Source organism: Crocuta crocuta, unplaced genomic scaffold, assembly GCF_008692635.1.
Source record: "Crocuta crocuta isolate KB4526 unplaced genomic scaffold, BGI_CrCroc_1.0 scaffold126, whole genome shotgun sequence".
NCBI classification, from domain to species: domain Eukaryota; kingdom Metazoa; phylum Chordata; class Mammalia; order Carnivora; family Hyaenidae; genus Crocuta; species Crocuta crocuta.
Window position 1 is genome coordinate 6,295,045 of NW_027531000.1, and position 22,499 is coordinate 6,317,543.

Consider the following 22,499-nt stretch of genomic DNA (forward strand, 5'->3'; position numbering starts at 1 on the left):
GTTCAAGTGCCTGGTGCAATACATTGCCCATGAGTGCTCAAATATTTGTCCATTTATTCAATCATCATTTAAAACTCAGGTCCCAAAAATTCAATTCCGGAACACAAAAACCAACTCATGTACTACTCCTGCATTTTTCACTAGTAACATTATTAAGAAACCAGTTGTGCCTTTAGAATGATGAGTCATTCAATCCAATCCAAATCAACAGTTTTATTATTTTTTTTTCAATTTGTATTCTGTGCTAGGTCCTGTTCCAGTTGCTACATACAGTAATACGCTCATTTAATACTTCGAATACCGGGTGGAAGAGTTATTATCCACAAATGAAAAACTAAAGCACAAGTTTAAGTAACATGCCCAAGGACACAAGGCTAGCAAATGACAGACCTGGTGTTGCTCGAACTGAGGTATGACACCAAAACCGTGGCTCTCCACTACTACTACTCACTCTGCAATATGGTAGCCCGCCACATGTGACTACTGGGCACTTGAAGGCTGGCTAGTCTGAACGTAACTGTGCTGTAATTATACAATGCACACCACACTGCAAAGACTTAGTACGATAAAAACAACATAAAGAAGTCTTACTGCCATTTTATATTGATTACAGGTTGAAATGACAGTATTTTAGATAAAACCGATTAAACAAAATAAATTCTTGAAATTAACTTCACCTGCTTTTTACTCGCTCACTGTGGCTAACAAAGTTTTAAATTTCATGTGCCTCGCAAAGCATATACTAACTTTGGACGGTACTGATTTAGAACATCATACAAAACACTTCTAATACAAAGAGCACAAAAGAGCTTCAAATTTATAAACACATGCTTTGGAGTACAAATATACTCTCCAATCTCAGCTAATAACTGTTTTTAATACTAAATTAGTGTAACCAACATTAAAAAAAAGTATAATCTCTTCATGTAAAATATTATTTTTTATTCCAGAATTAGATTTTTTAAATTTCCCATTAGGAAAATTGGTTTTTCCAACTATAAAAGTGCTATCAACTAATCTACACTACAGGAATTACAGAAAAGCACACACACAAAAGAATCCATCACCCTACCAGTCAGAATATTTTAATCATTCATTAGTTCTGGGTATATATATATCCACTGATAAAAATTATTAAAGTGTGACCATATTGTTTTATCATTTTGAAACTTGCTTTTTTCCCCTAATATATTACGAACATTTCCTTTTATTACAAATTCTAAAAATTAACTTTTTATTTTGAAATAATTACAGATACACAGAATATTGCAAAAATAGTATGAGGTCCCATATAACTTTCATCCAGTTTCCCATTCAGGGTTGCACCTTCTGGTAACAGGGCATTGGTGCCGTGCGTGCGCGCGTGTGTAGTTCTATGCCACCTGATTACAAGTGTAGATTCATGTAACAACCACCACCACAATCCAGATTAGGTTTCATCAATACACAACTTTCCATCTTGCTACCCCTTTACCCATCTCCCTTCCACCCCACCAGTCCTAACCCTAATCTGTTCTAATTTTGTTATTACAAAAATGTTAATGGCCTCCTACAGTATGTGACCTTCAGAGACTGGCTTTTCCACTCAGCATCAGGCACTTGAAATTGGTGCCAGCTGTTCTATGTATCAAGAATTTGTTCTTCCTTAATGGCTGAATAGTATTCCACATTGAATGAATGTACCTATCATTCGCCTACTGAAGGATATGTAGGTTACTTCCAGTTTTAGGCTATTCAAATAAATCTGCCGTGAACATTTGTGAATAAGTTTTGTGTGAACTTAAGTTTACATTTCTCACGGATAAATGCCCAGAAATGCAACTAGTAGGTCATACAAGTAAGTATATGGTTAATTTTGCAATAAACTGCCAAACTACTTTTCAGCGTGGTTTTATCTTCTTACATTCCCACAACAAATGTATAAAAGACCTCAAAACACTTTTTGAGCTACAAAATATTTACTGCTATTCTAGAGTTTTGTTTTTTTTAAACAATTCCCAGCTGATTCCTATGTAGGTAATTTAATTTTCTTTTCTTTTCTTTTTAGTTTAACTTGTAGCAAGAATTACTATCAAACTCCACTTCCTGGGACAGAGACCCCTGTGGTGTTAGGGGAAGACCTGGCCCTCAGGTAGCACACTACCTACATCTGTGAGTTTATCATCTAGACAATCATTTTGGACAATTATTTTGTTATAATAATGGACACTTACTATAATTTGGGTAATTATTTTGTTAAAATAATGATGTAATATATTTACAGAAAAATTTTTACATGCAGATCACACAAAATCCTACAAGTTGAATTGTTTGGTCTCAGGGTACAAATATTAAAGGCATTCGATACCAAAGGCCATAATGGCCTTCCAAAAACTTAAATCGACTTACTCAGCCATGGAGTATCCGTGAGAATACCCTATTCTTCCTAGACTTGCCACAAAATTTGTATTCTTGAAATGAGATTTTCCAAAAATGCTTCTTTGTATTTATTTAACTAATGCGAAGGTTACACATTTCTCATGTTTCCAGACTTAATTTGTAATTCTTTTATAAACTACCTATTCGTGTTCTTTGCCAACTTTTTACTGAAATGTTGGTTTATTGTAAAACTTAGTTCTAACATATGCTGCAAAGAAATAGCTTTTTAAAATACATATATCTGAAATCCAAGCCACATGTTAATACTGTAAGACAGCATCTGATTTTATAATGTAAAAAGGATACAACTTTAGTTGATATGATTCTCCAGTTTATTTGTGAGTATTCCTATATTACACACAATGTACTGGTTAAAAAAAAAAAAATCACCTCTAATGCCAGCACTAGATTAAAAACATGAATGTTGAGGGTGCCTGGGTGGCTCAGCCAGTTAAGCATCCAACTCTTGGTCTCACGGTTTGTCAGTTCAAGCCCCACATCAGGCTCTGCATGGACAGTGCAGAGCCTGCTTGGAATTCATTCTCTTTCTCTCCCCTTCCCTTGCATGTGCACACACGTGCTTTCTCTCTCTCTCAAAATAAAGAACTAATTAATTAATAAAATAGTATGGAACTGTGGTCTTCTAATAAAAATTAAATACATAAAAAACATGAATGTTGATCAATATTCTTAAATTCACTTTGAAATGCCAAGACATAAATTTTCCATAAGCAAAACATCAAAAACTATCTCCAGCTTCACTAAGAAACATGGCTGGCTTCTCTTCAGGCGAATTTAGGGTCATCCATCCAGGACTTCTCAAAAGTGTGCTTCCCAGACCAGCACCAGCAGTTATCAACACCACCTAGGAACTTGTAAGAAATGCTAAGGCACATGCCCTACCCCAGACCCATTCAATATAAAACCAGGGGGTGAGGGAAGGAACAGGGAATCAAGCAATGTGTTTCAACAAGTTTTCAGGTGATTCTGATACACACTGAAGTTTGAGAACCACCATTCTCAACAAATTTAATATCAAAACATGAAATCTCAATTGCCTTGTATACTTAGTTGTTCTTTTAAACGGAGGACTTGGGCGAAGTTAATCATGCCACAAATATTACAAATTCAATGACATTTTCATTCTCCAAATTATAACAATCCAGAAAGAAAACTGGAAACTGGATGTTAGCTTTATTTCCTGTAAAAAAGAATCCTAAAAACCATGAAGTGTCCACAAAAAATTTCCCTTGGAAGAAAAATCTAAAATGAACCATATAAACTACCAGGTCAGAAAATGTGTCTTTCAAACCAGAAACTCAACTAGTTTTGTACCACACACCGCCTGATCTTCCCACTCCTACATGAACTAAGTACCCCCTACCACACTTCGACAATTGAATGAACTAGCATATCAGACAGCACTCGGAAAACTAGTTACTCAACTATTTGTGGTCCAGTGAACAAATAAACAAATTGGTCAATACATAATAATTCTGCATGGCAGTATATGGGTGACCCTTGTTTATGTTTTTCTCTTTTGCCCCCAAAGTTTCTGTAACAAGCATGTATTACCACCTTCACAACTAAAATAAAGGAGAATCGAGACCGTATGTCATGATACAGGAGATGAACCTACAAAACACCAGTATTTTTCAATCTGACCAATGTACTGATAATCTTTCTTTCCTTTATCTGAATGATAAAAATTTACACGATGCTGGTACACAAAATTCCAGCCTTCAAGTTTATTACGGTTTGAAATTAGAACCGCGTATATCATGACTATTACCCCAGTTACAAAAGTGTTACTATGGTAACTAGTTTCTATCTACCTGGCTAAGTGTCCCATCTCCCTTCAAGTTAAGACTGCAGATGTGTTAGGCCTGGACAATCCAAGTATCCCAACCTCCAGGCAACAAAGAACAGTCCAAGGGCTGGGCAAGTAACAGGGGTCTTGATTCCTGCAGTTGATTCCAAGTTCAAATGGTAGGTATCTTTCTCCTTAGTGGTTATGTAAGCCAGCAAAATTGTTTTTGATTTCAGGTAATTTGAGGTGAATTCTTATTTCTTGAAAACTTGAATATTCTGGCACCACTTAGGCCATTAAACAACTTTTAAAGGAATGTTTTGTAAAAAAAAAAAAAAAAAGAAGAGTGCATAAACCTTATAACCCACGTATGAAATCTGATCTTTTCTTAGAAAGCAGTAAACAAGTTTGTTGTCTCCTTGACTAACCACCATGTACTGAGTATAAAAGTTCTAAGATCCAATCCACACTGATGAAACTGGCATTCTGTAACACCTTAAATTTCTTGTCCCTCCCAAAGGCTACTTCATCTTAAATTGTACTGTTAATGCCCTTCAGTGATAAAGTTTCGAGTAAGATTTTTTTTTAACATATCCCTTCCACTGGTTTATTTCCTAACTAAAGGATAATTTAAACAGTTTTCTAAATGGACGGGAGAGGGAAAAGAGAGTAGTAATATCCAATCCTATTTAAAAATAAAAATTTCACCTATTTACCTTGTGATTGTAACTATTCATGATTTCCGAATAACACTGTAGTTTATTTGCATTGCATTTACTGAGAATTCATCTTTGGCACAAGAGTCTGTGTCAAACACTGCATGCAACTGAAATTGAAGCTAAATAAATGAAGTGAATGAGTCAAGACTTCAACAGAATTAGCCCAAATTACTCAACAGAATAGTAATATACACTATGTACAAGGTGCAACTACCAACTTACAGATATGTTAACACAACAGAACTTATACAAGGAATAGCATAACATCAACAAGACCCAATATGTTTTGTGTCTGTTTTTAAACTGCCTTTTGGTGCCAGCTTACATGCACACCCACCTAGTTCCTTAAAACTGGTTGTGCACAACATGACTGATCCTCGGCCATATTATCAGACTTTTATGACTTCTGGCTGCCTAAATAACCAAATGGGCAACCAAAAAAAACCAACCAAACAAACAAACGCTTAAGAATTGCCAGTTATTATTTAGGTAAATGCGCTAATGTTCTGAAGCTCCAAACCACACCAGGAAGTACTTTAAATGAACTGCCTACAGCCTCCAATGTTGAAGTCCTGTGTTTAATTTCTAGTACACATTTACAAAAACCAAACCAGAAAAACAGGAATACTACTTTTAAGGATACACTTTATGAAGACAAGTTTCCCCTAAACTAGTAACATTACACACACAAGATGCAAGCCCTGATATTAAAGCATATTTGTTAGACAGAACTCATTGCTGAAACAGTTTTAAAGGGAACTGCTATCAAAAGTCCTAGTCTTCATTCATCCTATATACATTTACTGAACCTTGCCAAGTGCCAGGCGCTGGACTAGATTTTTAAAGAATAGAGAGCTGTGAAAAGAAAGGCCCTGCCCTCAAAAAAGGTGAAAACCTAACAGAGGTGATCAAATAAAAATTCTGTCCAAGTGTGACAATGAGGTATAATGATTTGGAGGGTGAGGCAATCAAATAAAAACACAGTTCAAGTGTTACGATGAGGTGCACCTGATTGGAAGGCGATGGAAAGTCTTCCTGAGACACCCAGAAAGACAAACAGGAGACAGGGAGGACGCAGAAGGAAGGATATGCATTGCAGAAGAAAATCCAGAGGAAAGGAATGTGTGAAGGTATGGAAATGAACTATCACTGCCCACGCTCGGAAAAGCAGCAGTTTGGCATGAAACACACACATGCTGTATGTGGAGGGCAGATGGGTGTGAGGTGACAGGCAGTCGCTTCTAGAAATCCTAAAGGAACACGAAAAGACTAAACCAGAGGCCCTCCGTAATGATCGGCAATTACACTTAGCGTAAAGGCAATGAAAACTAGGAGTGACTTTTAAGTGGAAGTGACTTCCACTACCAAGTGGAATGGCCTCAAAACAAGGTGGATTTGGTTGTCAAGGGTATGCACGCATGAGGCCAGTGATGTATACGGTTAATATAGTATCTGGAAATTACCAGCCTTTGGGGAGAAGTGGAAAGGCTTGGATGGCATCTGAAGTGAGAAAAGAGCTAAAAAGGATGAAGAGGGAGCAAAGAAGTACTTTCAGCTTGTACAACAAACTCCGCCTCAATCACAGAATCATAAAGGCCTCATTTAAATCCGGATTCAGTGAGGCCTTCCCCGATGTACCACACAGTGACGGTCTCTACCATGGACGCATTCATTCCACTCATACCGTCACTGGTGCTTTATACCACTGGAGATCCTTTTACCTTAACTTTCCAACATGGCTGTTGGATTCCCTCAAAGGACGAGTTTTCTGTTTACTCCATGTATGATCTGTAGGAAGTTCCACACAGCAGGTGGTATCCTTTCACCTCATGTGTGAATTTATACCACAGCTGCAGGAAGACAGCGGTGTTCAAGTCTGCAGGAAACAGAAATCAAGAAGAGACCCTATCTCTAGGACGCCTAAGTGTCCACACACAACAAGTGGAGTTCCAAGATCTTCTTAGGATAAAACAGCACTGGTAAAATAAACTGCTGGTTCCAGTTCAGGTCATGATCTCCTGGTTTCATGGGTCCGAGCCCCGCACCCGGCTCTGTGCTGGTAGCGCGGAAGTGCACAAAACCATAGGACACTGCTCATACAAAGTGGAGAAACATGCAGAACTCATCTGCAGCATTAGAAGTCAGGAAGGTGGCTAAAGTGACAGTCAAGGGTGTAAAATGGGCTCTGGGGTCCTGGCAATCTTCTGCTTCTGGGTGCAAGTTACATGGTGTGTTCGCCTTGTGAAAAGTTCCTCAAGCCTTATAATTACGATTTGTGAGCTGCTTTTTGAACTACAGTTCAAAAAGCTTACTTAAAAATACACACGAGGGGCGCCTGGGTAGCTTAGTCGGTTAAGCGTCCGACTTTCGCTTAGGTCACGTACTCGCGGTTCGTGGGTTCGAGCCCCGCGTCGGGCTCTGTGCTGACTGCCAGCTCAGAGCCTAGAGCCTGTTTCAGAGTCTGTGACTCCCTCTCTCTCTGACCCTCCCCTGCTCACGCTCTCTCTCTCTCTCCTAGAAATAAATAAAACATTTAAAAAAAAAAAAATACACACGAAAGGAGATCCTGGCTGACTTAGTCGGTGGAGTACGCGACTTCATCTTGGAGTTGTGAGTTCGAGCCCCAAGTTGGGTGTGACCGCTTAAAACAAAATCTCTAACAGTTGTTAAAAAAAAAAAAAAAAATGAGGAACACACTTGTGATGGGGAGGACAAAGGAAGATGTCGCAAAGAAAAAAGGCCCTGGCAATGGAACAGAAGAGAAAAATGAGAGCCAGAAAGACTAGAATGTTTCAGTTCAAGCCGTAAAGGGGACATTTAGAGATCCACTATTACCTAAAGTACTAATGAACTGAATTAGTGCCAACAACTTCCGCAAGTAGCTGCAGTTTACCAAAATAGTTTTTATTAATCTTGGAATTTCGTCAGCATTTACAGAGGCACAGGACAAACGTATGCCACATGAATAATACATAACTGAATCCATTCAAACCTCGTATCCCAGTAACTAACAGGATATACTGACAAGTTTGCTGGCCAGGCTTCAATATGTGACACGCAACTAAGGAAAAGTTGAGCAGCTGTGCACAAAGGTTCCAACTCTAAATTGTCCCCAACCCAATGAGCTAAATGGCACAGGCTACAGAAATAACTAGCCCCTTGCTCCAAAAGAAAGCAGCGTGTATGTTGCCTAAAAAGACAAATGTGTATCTCAACACTGTCTAGAAAGCAGTCACCACCCTGGAGCTCATCACTCCATACTTCTATCCATACCCTGCTCTAATTTCTCCCAAACACTTGACACAGGCCGAAATTATATTTTAGTTTTCTGTTTGCTGATTTTCTCTTCCTCTCCATAGTATTTTAAACTCCATGAAAACAAGGACCTTGTCTGTCTTTCCACTACTGTACACCCAGAGCCCGTTTGGCTGTGTGCTCAATAAAAACTTGTCAAATAACCACAACTACCCAGGTAATTTACTTTAAGGTCACCAAGTATACACAAGATCAAGTCAGTACCAATAAATCAGTAAGTCCAATGTAATAGCAAATACAAAATAAATTATCACTGTTTCTGGGTAAGAGTGATCGTTAAAACTCTACCAGCTTCGAGGCTGAAAGGTTTCCTAAGGTTTGATGGTTTGGAAGACAGGTAATTTTTCCATGTATTTTATGGAGAAATTTTATGAAAGACAAATACTACAGTAAAACCAATGTGACCTAAGAAGCAAAACCACTGTGGTGGATGAAAGCATAGGGAAGTTAGGTACACCCCACCCCTGCTTTCCGGGAGTTTTCCTATCAGAAACTATCTCAGGGCGATGCAGTTTTGAAGATCAGAACTTTTCGCTTGTCACTAACTATGTGTGTTTTCCCCTAAAACTCCTAGTACTACGCAACCATTCAAGAGGTGTTGAGAAAACGTCCACACTTAGAACCGTGAAGAATGCGGGAGCTCCTACATAAGGAGACCATTTTGCAAACAACACAACTGAGTACCAACCTCTAATTCAATATCCGGAGTACCGACTTTTTTTTTTAAGGACATAATCTTATTACACCTCAAAAGTAAGTTCCTCACTTCTGCTCGCCTATAAAAGCTCTAAAAAGAGCAAGCACACTTTTCAGAGGGATGGTATTAAAATAAACGGGATTTGAACTCAACATCATGATGCAATCTGGCACTGAAGACTAGCAAAGTTCTAAATCGACAGTAACTACCCAAAGCAAAAGTTTACCAACTTTCAAGTGAGTGTGATTTAAAGAGTAGCTGAAGGTCAAAAAGCAGCACAATGATAATAAATAAATAAATAAATACATAAATAAAGCACTGATCGGCAAGAGTTGCGGCAGGGTCCTGGCAATCTGTATTTTCCAACCAAGACATCGCTGCATTCCGAGAAATAGTAAGACCGGAGCAAAACACATTTCATTTAACACCAAGTCTAGGAAGTTACTGTGCTCAACATTCAAGAAATTCCACTTTAGAGAACAGTTAGGTAAATGCATTAATTTGCAGGGTTTTCTCCTTCTAAAAGCTGATGGTATCGTCTTTCATGAGACTGGCAAAGTAGGCCGGGAAATCCTACTTTGTCTACCTGCTATTTACCACCTAGGAAAGGGATAGTGTTTCCTCCCCACCCATGGTCCCCTTACAGACACACTCTTTTCCTGCCTTGTGTTGGAAGGCATAAATAAGCCCTGAGAGCGCTTGGCATGGTGAGGAGGAAGAAACCTTCCAGGGTGCAGGTGACCCCTCTCTGTGCTCTCATGATATATCGTGGAATAGGCAGAAGAAAACCATATGACGTGATGAAAATCGACAAACTAGTTTGTGGTGATGGTTGCAGAACTCTTTTAAAACAACTAAAGTTCAATGAATCATACACTTCCGATTAGTGAATTTTATAGTACGCCAATTATACCCAGTAAAGCTATAAACACGAGATAGAGAGTGTGACGATACGGTTAGAAAAAGGAGTATATATACTGAGACCTTCCATATACCTGCGATATCCAAAATATAGATCTCTACTGCCCGCTGAATTTCCAAGCAGCCTACTAAGCATCTCCTCTTCCTTCCTGTACGTTCCTTAGGAGCACCTGGTCCTGCGTCCATTCTGCTCTATGCTGCTCCAATAAGAAGACAATCCTATGAATCACTTTCATGAATCTACCTGCAGAATTCAACATATCTGGTACACATGGCAATAACAATAAAAAGTTGGCTGGTGATTTTGTAGGAATCAATTCTCCTTGTCCAAAGAAATGGGGGGGCGGAGGAGAAATCTTTCTAATTGATTCCTCACGCCAGACTGCCCCAATCTCCCATAGCATTTTTTTACATCACTCTTAAGGCCTTTATGACTTGGATTCTGATCATCCCTGTACATGCCTAACCAGCCCACCCTCCCGACCAATGTCTTGAACAGTATCTTTCACATCCTGGTAATTTAATAAATGTTCTTTGGATGAGAGTCAGTATTTTTCTCATTAAACGGAGTAACACCAATTCTACCTTGAAGGGTAAATGCAGTTCTGTGTCCTACTGGACCGACTACTAATTAAAACCTGACTTCTACAGTTGACAGTAGATAATGGTGACAGTGACAAAAATAATGAACTCCAAAATGACCAGTGGCTAGGCCACTAGGTAGGCTGTTGTTACAAAATGTGTAAGAAACACCAGCTCAGAGCAATAACAATTTCTATACCAGTCAACAGGTTCACAAAGCCCTTTTTTTATTATTTAAGTTATTCTAATTTAAAAAAAAAAAAAATTTTTATTTATTTCTGAGAGAGAGAGGCAGAGTGAGCAGGGGAGGAGCAGAGAGTGAGGTAGATACAGAATCCGAAGGAGGCTCCAGGCCCTGAGCTGTCAGCGCAGAGCCCGACACAGGCCTCGAACCCACGAACGGTGAGATCATGACCTGAACCGAAGTCGGACACTTAACCGACTGAGCCACCCAGGCGCCCCTATTTAAGTTATTCTAAAATCAATTTCTGCCTATTACTCAGCATTCAAAACCCAAAAACTTTCTACTGTCATCAATACCAGGTATGATTAAAACAATGCAGGGCAAAAACATTAAACCTTTGAGGTACCAAGAAAATGTCAAGAAAAAGGCCAGGGAAACCACACAGCAGTGAGGAGTAGTAGCACCAAGAAATTAATCGACAGTTGCTAGGCAGGAGAAGCCTGGAAGAAGAGCCGTGAAATTCACCCATCCACATGAAACCCATTCATAGCATAAGAAAGCCAAAATGTCATTCCCCTTCCAAATAATGACGACTTTGAGAACAGATCTAAAACACCAAAATACTGGCAATAACCAAGATGAAACAAACTCTGGCTACGTAAGCATATCTATCGTGACTTGGTAAGAGTTTAAGTCCTCAGATCTCAGAAACCCGTGTTCAAATCCGACTCAACCAGAGACCTCAAAAAATTACACAAAAACCCTTAAAGGTTAGGAAGGAGTATTCTATTCCTAAAATAGTTCATCTTTAATGATTTAATGTATTTGTTAAAAAAAAAAACAACAACTGTATTTCGCTGTCATCATCTGGAACCCTGAAAAAAACTAAACACTTCTATTGCTTTTAAAATCAAACCTCCCACATGCTTTCAAAACGTTTGATAAGTCAGATTTTTTTTAAATACACGTAGAAACTGAAATGCATTTCATCATAAGATAATTATTCCCAGCAATACATCAGATGTAATCTTGAATTTGGTTTTTGCTCTTCACCAGTAAAGTTCTCAAGTTCTTAGGAGTTTCCTAGTCATTTACTTGAACATCATCTACGGTAACACTCAAAGCAAAACCACAATAAAGAGGTTTGGCCTCTGAGGGATTCTACGTGTAAAAAAACATTACTCATAAATAAAATACAATCACTATTGCTTTAAATAACAAATACATTTCTAAACTTTCATCCCATCTGATGGAATTCCCTGTTTCATAGAGCAAAGCCAAATTAAGCTCCCAACAAGTGCTTTTTATTTTAACTAAACCTGTTCGACGGGAATACAAAAACTGACATATGAGTTTGCTGTAAAAACTTCTGGAGATATATTTTTAGTACTTGAATACTTTTACTCAAAGCACTCATTACTTAAAGAGTTAGTGGAAGTCACACAACTGCTCCACCAGTAATTGGACCAATTCATCCCAGAATTATATTCTGTAGATTACCCGATATCCTAGGTAATCCCAGGTAAAAATAAAGCACTAAAACCCTAACAGGACACACTCATTTAGTCCAAGAAAGATATCCAGTTAGAACTATGCAGTACTACTACACAGGCATACTGGAACACCACCAATTCAAAAACAAGTACCTGATGAAATGAGACTTCTGGCAATCAACTTAAGTCTTCAAGGATTCACTAGAACTCACTCCTTCTCCCTGGCCTTCAGGCACACATCCCCCAGTGCCTGCCCGTTAAGCGACATGGAGGACAGTTTAACTTCAAACTCTAACATCCCCTGAACCAAATTCCAGATACAATTTAAAAAATGACCAGAGAACTACAAAACCAGCTTTGACATTTTATCCGAATATACCTAACCGTTAAAAGTGGAGAGTCGTTCGGCTCATTTTGATACCAGATGCGATTTACTACCTGCACAAAAGCGAAAAGGAATTCTTTCAACATTCTTTTCACTGTAATAAAGCTTTAAACACACTCTTCAATATATTCCTTGCACCATTTTGCCAGATCGTCCTCCGTCACCGCTCTGCATAAGCTCATCAGGAAAAACACAAATTGACAGCTCAGCTCTCCAAAAACGACACTTTACCAAACCCCATTTATTTTCACAGTGCAAGAAAATAACACACATTTGCAGCTCAAAGACAAGCAGAGCACAACCAGTCTAAATGTACATCCACCGTTAAATCTCTCGGAAAGGAAAAAAAAAATTTAATTCAGGACAGGCAAATTAAAAACACTCTACACATGGCAAAAATAAAAGGTCTCAAGTCCTACAATGCATAGCAAAAGCACTGCTTCCTCTCTTTCCGAGCCAATACCAATAAGCCAATGGATACAAGTGTCAAAGAAATCCAGCCTGTTGGAAATAAGACGAAAACCTGGAAAAATTCCCTCCCATAAATCATTCAGTGAATAGGAAGCTTTGCACCCACCACGAAATACACACAACCAAAACCACTCATCACCCACCCCCCCAAATGCAAAAAAGCCGTAATCAACAAGTTGGAAAGAGGGCAGCAAGTAGAGCTCTCGACCCGATCTCCCACCTTAAAAAAAGGAATAAAAAAGTCCTTCCACAAAAGCTAACACACATCAAGTACCTGGTAGAGGTGCCTTTCCTCACATCGCAGATGCTGCATTTAAAGGCTTCAGCGCTGTTTCTGAAGGTGCAGACGCTACAATCCCAAAAGCCTTCGTCTGCGGCAGGTTTCGCTTGTCTTTTTGGCCTTCGGAGGAGTGAGGAGTGGGGGAAAGGGGAGGGAAGAGACAGGGAGCAGGAAAGAGGGGGAGAAACAGCAAAACACAGGCGCTGGTGAGCCGTCGCAATTTCGCAGGAATCCAGTGCTGGAAACTTCGTTCGGGCGACCACCCACCCACCCTTTTCGGGGGCTGAAAGAGGGACCGAGGGAGGGCACGGGGCGCCCCTACCGGCACCCCGCAACCTCCGGGCGCGGGCCGTACAGCCTCGCACAGCAGGAGGCGGCGGCGGCGGCGGCTGCGCCCCGGGAAGGGCCGCGGCGGGCGCAGGAAGCGGGCGGACTTGTGGACTTGAGCGTGGGGCTGGGGGGGCCGGCAGGGGAGCNGGGCTGTCGCGTGGACCCCGGCCCCGAAGCCGCCCCGGGGGAAGTAGTTCCGCGCAGTTTGCGCGCGCCACTGGGGCTGGCAACTGCCTTGCCGCTTGCAACGCCTCGAGGCTTGTGGTGCCCCGGGAGGCGGCAGGGCCTCTTTCTTTTGGCCCGGTTCCCCCGCGCCCCTCTGCTTCCCTGCCACGCGGAGCTTTGTATCTGCCTCTTGTAAAGTCCTGGCCGCCTGCGGCTACTCCAGCCCCAAGCCCCCTCGCTGGCCCCTGATGCGGGAGAGAACTGTGCATTAAGGGTGTGGCACAACTCACGGTTCCCCAAGGCCTGATTCGGAACTCCGGTGCAGCAACTCCCCCGTGAGACCCCCCCCGCCCCCCACCAGCCTAAATAGGGCGTTTCCCTCGGGAAGTCGCTGTTCAAATCCTGGCTGCCACATGCCAGCAGCCTAACCTTGTACTTCAGCTTCTTCGACTCCAAGGTGAGGCTAACAGCTCTCCTCGCGGGGTTGTTTGGGAAATTCAGAGTCGGTGCCTAACCCTAAAGAAGGACCAGTACGAAGTATTAAGCACTATTCTAACTGGGTCTGGGTTGAGCACCATTTCCCCCGCTTTGGAAGATTCTCGAAGGCGAGAACGGGCAGTACCCTTTACCTTCCGCCCTGCTCGGAGAATGCCTGCCAAATTGCCTTGAACGTGACTCAGTCCCCTTTGCCCTCGAGGAGTCAGGACCCTAGATGATTAGATAACTTGGCTGGGCTGCAGCTCTGGCTGGGGGGTAGGGACCTGGTCAAAGAATGATGGTAGAAGGTGGGAGGTGGGGGTAGGGGTGTGGAGGGAAGATAAGACAGGCCAGCAGCATCTACTGAGATATGTTTATATGCAAACACAAAGCGGGTTATCAGGACTGCCCCGTGGAAGGGAAACATAAGGAAGCCTGAGCCTGGGGAAGCTCTCCCAGACTGAATGCCCAGGGAGCAGGAAGTCCTAGGATCGTTCCAGGGAACAGAAGGGAGAGAATAAAAGAGGGAGGGAACGTGTCAGTGATAAGCTTGATCAGCACATGCTGTCCTTCGCTGGCAGGCACACCCTGGAGGGCCAGGAGGGACAGCATTATTTAGCAAGGGTCAGCAACCTTCCGAGCCTCCCTGGCTTTCACTCCCCTGCCTTCTGAGGAAAGGAGAGAGAAGGAGGAAGAAGAGGGAGGCGGAGGGCCAAAGGGGCCAGAGAATGCCAAGGGGCATGCACACAAGCCATGGCCCAGTGCCCACAGCCTTGGCCTCTGGTGTCTGCCTGGCTTCCTCCCAGGACTCCACCCCTGGTATGAAGGTACTGAAAGAAAAGGGGCATTAGGAAACCCCAGCTGGAGGAGTGGCCTCTGGGTAGGGAAGCTGGGTAGCTGGGAACTACAGAGAGTGGAAAGGACACTGACTTGATTATTTACGTGGAATAAAATGCACAAATCCTTTTGCATCTCCATGAATTTTTATGGATCCCTGCTATGCTTTTGTATCCACCATCCCAATCAAGATATAGAATATTTTCATCTCCCCAGTGAGTACTTAACTACCCTCTCCGCAGGTAGCCACGATTCTCACTTGAGTCGCCACAGATCAGTTTTGCCTGTTGGTGAATGTCATATAAATATGGGTCACATAGTATGTATCCGTGTGTCTGCTCAAAATTATTTGTGTGATATTCGTCTATATTGTTGCCTCTTATCGGTAGTTCCTTTCCATTTGCTTGCTTAACTGTGTGGAATTCCATTGCAAATACACAGGAATTTAGTTGTCCGTGGGAAACAAGCTTTTTAGTGCTGCTTCTCTTTAATCGTTGACCTATTTGACTTTTTCAAAACAACAAAAAAGCGTTTAACAAATGTTTTTAAGGAAAAAGAAGTTTCCTAGAACTAATTTCTGGGAATATATCAGACCCACACATCACCATGGGGTTGTAACTGCAGAAACTAATCTCGTTTCCTTGTTGGGGGTAAATATCTTCCGAAAGTCTCGCAGGTACAGAAGCCAGACAAGCATGCTTCTGGAGCAGTGGCTACAGAAGAGCTGGCTCTAGGTAGAGCATCAGATTATCATTCTGGGGTGGTTTTTTGCACCTGAGCTACTTGGGGAACAAATCTTCCTCCATGGTGTTGCCTTGAACCACTGTGCGTGCAGGGATGAGTGGGATTTCACAGCCAGCCCCTCCTTGGCTCCTCTGTTTCCTATTTGAACTTCCATTTCAAGTTTCATTTGAAGGAAGGTTTCTTTTACTTTAAAAATTATTTGAAATCCATGGTCTTTAGAATAGATGCTGGTCAGAAGCATTCCCCAAGAAGCGGCTGATGTAAATGATGACGAAGACACATGGAACAGATTAAAAGAGCACATTCTTTCTCCCTTCCCATCATTCACGCTACTTGAGTCACATTGGCTTCTTTGCCGTTCCTGGAGCACTCCTGCTGCCACCTCAGGGCCTTTGCACCTGCTGTTCTGGCTGCCTAGAATGTTCTATCCCTAGAGAATCACATTCTTAGCTGCCTCCCTTTTTCAGGTCTTTGTTCCAAAGTCACATTCTCAGCGAGGTTTTTCCTGAGCAGCCCATTTAAAGTTGTCACACGCCAACCCATAACCCAATGCCTTAACTACTTTACTTTTCTCCCCTTTAGCTACTTTTACATTTTTCTCCTCTGCACTTATCACCATCTATGTACCATGTAGTTTACTTATCTTGTTTAGCAGATCATTGCCCAGTAGACTGTAAGTTATGTAACAATGAGGATTTTCTCTCTTTTTTTTTCCTTCCCAATGTTATATATAAGTGCCCTGAGCAGTGTCTGGTAAGCATGCATTGAAGAGCATTTTTTTTTTTTTCATTTAACAGTAATTTATAGAGTAGCAAGTAGGTGCCATGCCCCATGCCAGGGACTGGAAGATCAGATGTCCGTAACAGACTTCATTCCTACACTTCTGGAGTTTACATTCTAGTTGAGCGGGCAGACTTTATACCGGTAATTAATTACGATTGTGCCAGTTGCTACAAAGACAAATGAAAGCATNNATGTCCCTGAAAATGAAAAGATCACCCAGAAGAAGAGAAGAGCAGTCAGGGACATGGTACTCTACAGGAGAGGAAGACAAGCAGCTGTGGGCAGAGCCCTACAGGACAGGGGAGATGGGGCTGGTGAGGTAGTGCCTGGCTGGATCCCCTATATGGGAGGTCGGGCTTGGGATTGGTGGCTTTATCCTGAGGGCCATAGAAGCCACTGATGAGTTTACCAAGACTATCTGTTGGGGCACCTGGGTGGCTCACATTGGTTAAGCATCTGCCTCTTGATCTCAGGTCTCAATCTCAGTCAGGGTCATGAGTTCAAGCTCTGCATTGGGCTCCATGCTGGGTGTGAAGCCTACTTTAAAAATAAAAAATATATATATATATATATGTATTTGTCTACCTGTCTGTGGTCTGCCTTAACAAATGAAGTGCGGGGAGAAAGCAGACCACTTGGAGCGGGGAGGTAGGAGGGCAGCTGCAGCAGGCTTCCTTTCTTTTCCTCAAGAAAGAAGCAAAAATTGGGGCGCCTGGGTGCCTCAATCGGTTAAGCATCTGACTTCAGCTCAGGTCATGATCTCATGGTTCATAGGTTTGAGCCCTGCGTCTGGCTCTGTGCTGACAGCTCAGAGCCTAGAGCCTGCTTCAGAGTCCGTCTGTCTGTCTGTCTCTTTCTCCCCTTCCCTGCTCATGCATATATATATGTATGTATGTATACACACACACACTCTCTCTCTCAAAACTAAATAATAAACATTAAAAAATTTTTTTAAAAAGAAGCAAAAATTTTTGCTTCTTTCTTGAGCAAAAGAAGGGTCTGGAATGTTATCAACTCTGCCTCCTCCTGCCTTTAAATTTGCAAGTGCTATTCCTAAACAGCAAACCTAAATACTCATGAAGACTAGGACTTTGACCCTTAGAAATGTACAGTAAAGCTATTAGAAACAAGTGAGAGAAAAAAGTCTTTCTCCAAATATGTCATGGTTTATCCCGCCCCACCCATGCTATACCTTCTTGTGGTCCGAGCCTCAAACTGTGATTTGGTGTGAGGTTTTCACCAGTCTCCAGTGAGATGGAATGAGAAAACTTAAGAGTAAATGTATGAACACCTTCCTACACCCAAGTAAATTACTAACAATTGATTCTTGGGAAAGAGTATTTTTTATTCTGAGATTATATTCTTCCAACTTTTTTCTTTTCTTGGAAGTTTGGATAATTTAATGCCCCCCCCTTTTTTTATTTCTAGGTTTATTAACTTTTTGACCTTCAAGATATTCTGGTGTACATTTGAGTAAGAGCATCAGATTCACACACTAGACCAATGTAATAAATAATTTGATATTAATATCTCGAGTTAAAGACATGATACTCTTATAGAAATAGTGCCAGACCCTTTTAGATACTCTTTTTCTGCCTCATCATTCTTGATGGAATAAATAAATACCTTTTGAATAAAAGCAAGAGTAGACATTAGCTGTCTTTCTTACAGTGTTCTCAACTAGCCACATCACAAAGTGACAACTCCATATTGACTTATTTTTTTGTTTTGTTTTTTAAGTAATCTCTACACCCCATGTGGGGCTCAAACTTACAACCCTGATATGAGGAGCCACATGCTCTCTACTCCTAGAGCCAGCCGGGCACCCCATGGTGACTTTCTAACCTTTTCTCCTTGCTGATTTTCTTCTTGACATTTTAAGCACATCCCAATCTAAATGATTTTCATGCAACTTCCAGTGGAAGTGTTATCGAGGAGAGGAGGCAGGAGAAAACAGTATGATCTGGTGACTAGAAAAGCCACTGAGCAGGACAGAAACTCGGAAGGTTAAGATCTCCACCCTAATTGCTAAGATTTAATGCCCTGCTTTGCCCTGAATGTTCCTTCAGTGGTTTAAGAGAGTACACTGTTTCTCGAAGCAACTAACCACATGGAGTGTTTTAGGAACTGGGGAGAGCCTAACTCATTTCACAGAAGGACTCAGGCTTGTGCTGGAATCACGGAGGACATCTGCGGAGCAATACTGAGGACAGGATTAACATCTGAAGAAACAGCCCTGGAGGCACGGAGGTGGAGCTGCCCTGACCACCTGCGTTTGAACCGTAACCACATTTTGCAACCAGCCAGTGTCACCTGTGCACGTGCTTATCGGCGCTATGAAGTTTTATCGATCTGCTTCTGGCACAGTAGGAAAAATCACCAGTCAAAATTGTCCTGGGTTATACCTCATGCCATTTACCAGAATTAATTCTGAATCGATCATAGACCTGAGCATAAAACCTATAACTATAAAACTTAAGAAAATACAGGAGAGAACCTCTGTGTCCCTTGTTAGACAATGATTTCTTAGACATGATACAAAAAATGTGACCCATAGAAGAAAATGTTGAAAGTGTGGACTTGGCCAAAATTCAAATCTGATCTTGGGGAGCCTAGGGGGTTCAGTCCTTTGAGCATCTGCCTCTGATTTCAGTTCTGGTTATGATCCCAGAGTTGTGGGATAAAACCTCCCATTGGGCTCTGAGCTGAGCGTGGAACCTGCTTGACATTCTCATTCTCTCTCTCTCTCCCCCTCCCCTCCCTCCCCCATACACATGCTCCCTCCTTCCCTTCCTCTCTCTTTCAAAAGAAAAAACTTGCTTTTAGCAAGACACTGTGAAGAAATTAAAAAGACAAGTCAAAGACTGGGAGAAAATATTTGCAGAGCACCTATCTGATAAATGAATCATATACAAAATGTATGTAGAACTTCCACTATACATGAAAAGACAAACCACCTAATGACAGCAAAAGATGTTTATGGACAGTTTGCTGAAAAGGATTCATGAATGGCTAATAAACACATGAAAAGACACTCAAAATCATTATTCATTTGGAAGATGCGGATGAAAACTGCACATTAGAATGGCTTAAATCAAAAAAAATCCTGACAACCCTGAGTATTGGGGAGGAGGTACGGGGACCCTCACGCAATGCCAGTGGGAGTGCAATATGGTGCAGTTACTCCAAGAAAACGGTCTGGCAGTTTCTTATAAAGTTAAACATACACTTACCATATGAGCCAACAATCCCACTTCTAGAAAGTTACTAAAAGAAATAAAGACATATGTTCACACAAAAACCTGTGTTCAGATATTTATAGCAGTTTTATTCATATCACTAAAATCTGGAAGCAACCCAAATGCCCTTCAGCTGGTGAATGAGAAACGAAGAGTGGGTCCATCCCTACCGTGGAGTACTACTCAGCAAGAAAAAGGAACACACTACTGACATAATGCAACACAGATGAATCTCAAATACATTATCCCAAGTGACAGAAGTCGGTCTCCAAAGGTGACATGCTGTGTGATTCTTTTTTATTTGTTTTGTTTTGTTTTTAGAGCGAGCACAAGGAGGGGAAAGAGGCACAGGGAGAAAGAGAATCTTAAACAGGCTCCATGCTCAGTGCGGAGCCTGATGCAGGGCTTGATCCCACAACCCTGGAATCATGACCTGAGCAGAAATCAAATCTGACAGCCAACTGAACCCCCAAGCATCCCTGTGTGACTCTATTTATACAACATTCTGAAAAACGCAGAAGTATAGGGATGGGGAACATACCAGTGGGTGCCAGGGTTTGGGTTGGAAAGAGGGTTTGACCAAAGGGGGGGCGGGCAGCAAAAGGGGATGAGACGGAAGTAATTTACATCTTGATTGGAGAGGTAGTTACTAGACCAAATGCCTTTGTCCAAACTCAGACCTATATGCCAAAAAGAGTCTTATTATCTATGAATTACCCTTCAGTAAATCTGACTTGTGATCGTTCTGTCATTCGAGCATGGAAAATTCCTCACGCCTCTAACATTCCATACTGCCTGCCCCATGATAGTATTAACCACCAGAGCTGGCATTCTGTGACTTAGCTGTGTGCCTAGCACTGAGGGGAGCCCTGTGCTTTCCTGACTGCTCTTCTTTTCAGTGATTCACCCAGTTACTCAGGCCATGATTCATGGAATCATCCTTGATGCCTCTCTTTCCCTTATGCCCTACATCTAGCCCATCAGCAAATCCTTTGCACTTGGCCTTCACTACACGCCCGGCATCTGATCACTTCTCATTATGTTTATTGCTATCACTCCAATCCAAGCTAGGATCACCTTTCGGCCACCTAAATGGCTTCCCTAAGCTCTCCCCTTGCTCCTCGCACCTGTCTGGTTTATGCTATAATTTTGACTCCCCAGTCTTTGTGATTTATCTCTGAAAGGTGGATTTCTCCCAGAAGTGACATGCCCACTGCAGGCAAGCTGGAACTCTGCCCCACATCCCCTCTCTCTAGAACCCAGGTTGACGGAGCAGCATCCAGCCTGAACCCTGCTGGTCACGGAGATGGTGGGGGGAGGTGGGGAGGAGGTTTCTAGACAGACTTGCAGTGTTAATGAAGTTACAGCTTGGCCTATAAGTGATACTTCTGACTTTCACTCATTGGTCACGGCTCCTGCCCTCACTCAGCAACAGGAAGCGCAGTCTACCATGTGTCCAGGAGCTGGAAAGCAGGAAGTGTGTGTTCATCAGCTTTGTGACGACCATGATTCTTTAAACTCTCTTCTCCAAACAGTAGTCAGAGGGATGTGCACGACCAAGGCAATCTCCCGTTCAGAATCCTCTAATGGCTTCGCATGACACTTAGATTAAAAATCACGATCTTGGGGGACCTGGGTGACTCAGTCGGTTACACGTCCAACTTCAGCTCAGGTCATGGTCTCGCAGTTCGTGGGTTTGAGCCATGCGTCGCACTCTGTGCTGACAGCTAGCTCAGAGCCTGGAGCCTACTTCGGATTCTNTGCAGTTCGTGGGTTTGAGCCATGCGTCGCGCTCTGTGCTGACAGCTAGCTCAGAGCCTGGAGCCTACTTCGGATTCTGTCTCTGTCTCTGTCTCTGTCTCTCTCTCTCTCTCTGCCCCTCTCCTGCTTACGCGCCCTCTCTCTCAAAAATAAATAGACATTAAAAAAATTAAATGTATAAATCGTGCAGCCTTGACTGTGGCCTTGAAGGCTTACTGACTTCATTTACTTCCAACTGAGCTCTAGGCGTACACGGACTTCTTGTGGTTTCCTGCCAGGCCCCGACACTTCTTAGGGCCTTTCTAACTGTTCTCCCCCAGTTGTTGCCACGTCTCTGTCTTTCTCACTGTCCAGGAGTCGGCTAAATGCCCCTCTTCAGAGAGGACCTCCTGGCTGAAATATCATACATGGCATTAGCCCCGGTCACTGCTACCCCCTTATCCTACTTTCTCTTTCCATCCTTATTATGCCCTGGCATTACCTGATGTGTTACTTGTTTTTGCCTGACTCTTGCACTAGAATTTAATTTCTATCAGGGCAATGACTTTGCTTTGTCCCAACTCTGTATCCCCGGTGCCTAGAACAGTGTAGAAAATGTTCCTCCACATAGAAGGAACTCAAAAATTAGTTGTGGAATGAATGGAGCACTTTTATTTTTTATTTTCTTAAATGTCTATTTTGGGGAGAGTGCAAGTTGGGGAGAAGCAAAGAGGACAGAGGATTTGAAGTGGGCTCCATGCCAACAGGCTGACAGCAGCAAGTCCAGTGTGGGACTCCAACTCATGAACTGCAAGATCGTGACGGGAGCAAAAGTCGGACCCTCAACCAACTGAGCCACCCAGGTACCCTGAATGAAACATTTTTATATTCATTACCCCCATGGAAACC

At 42.1% G+C, this 22,499-nt stretch overlaps 1 protein-coding gene and 1 long non-coding RNA gene across 2 annotated transcripts in view; one reads left to right on the plus strand and one right to left on the minus strand.

Annotated features, from left to right (window-relative positions):
• The window catches only part of RYBP (RING1 and YY1 binding protein), an 88,102-nt gene that overhangs the window by 61,584 nt on the left and 4,019 nt on the right, over positions 1–22,499 (minus strand). Inside the window, 1 exon segment of the mRNA XM_077770647.1 lies at positions 13,270–13,729. Coding sequence (XP_077626773.1) covers positions 13,270–13,729 — 460 coding nt within the window.
• Positions 4,262–10,424, plus strand: LOC144236970 (uncharacterized). Its single transcript, XR_013336717.1, has 3 exons — positions 4,262–4,407; positions 8,837–9,015; positions 10,045–10,424. It is a non-coding gene; the product is annotated as an uncharacterized LOC144236970 (long non-coding RNA).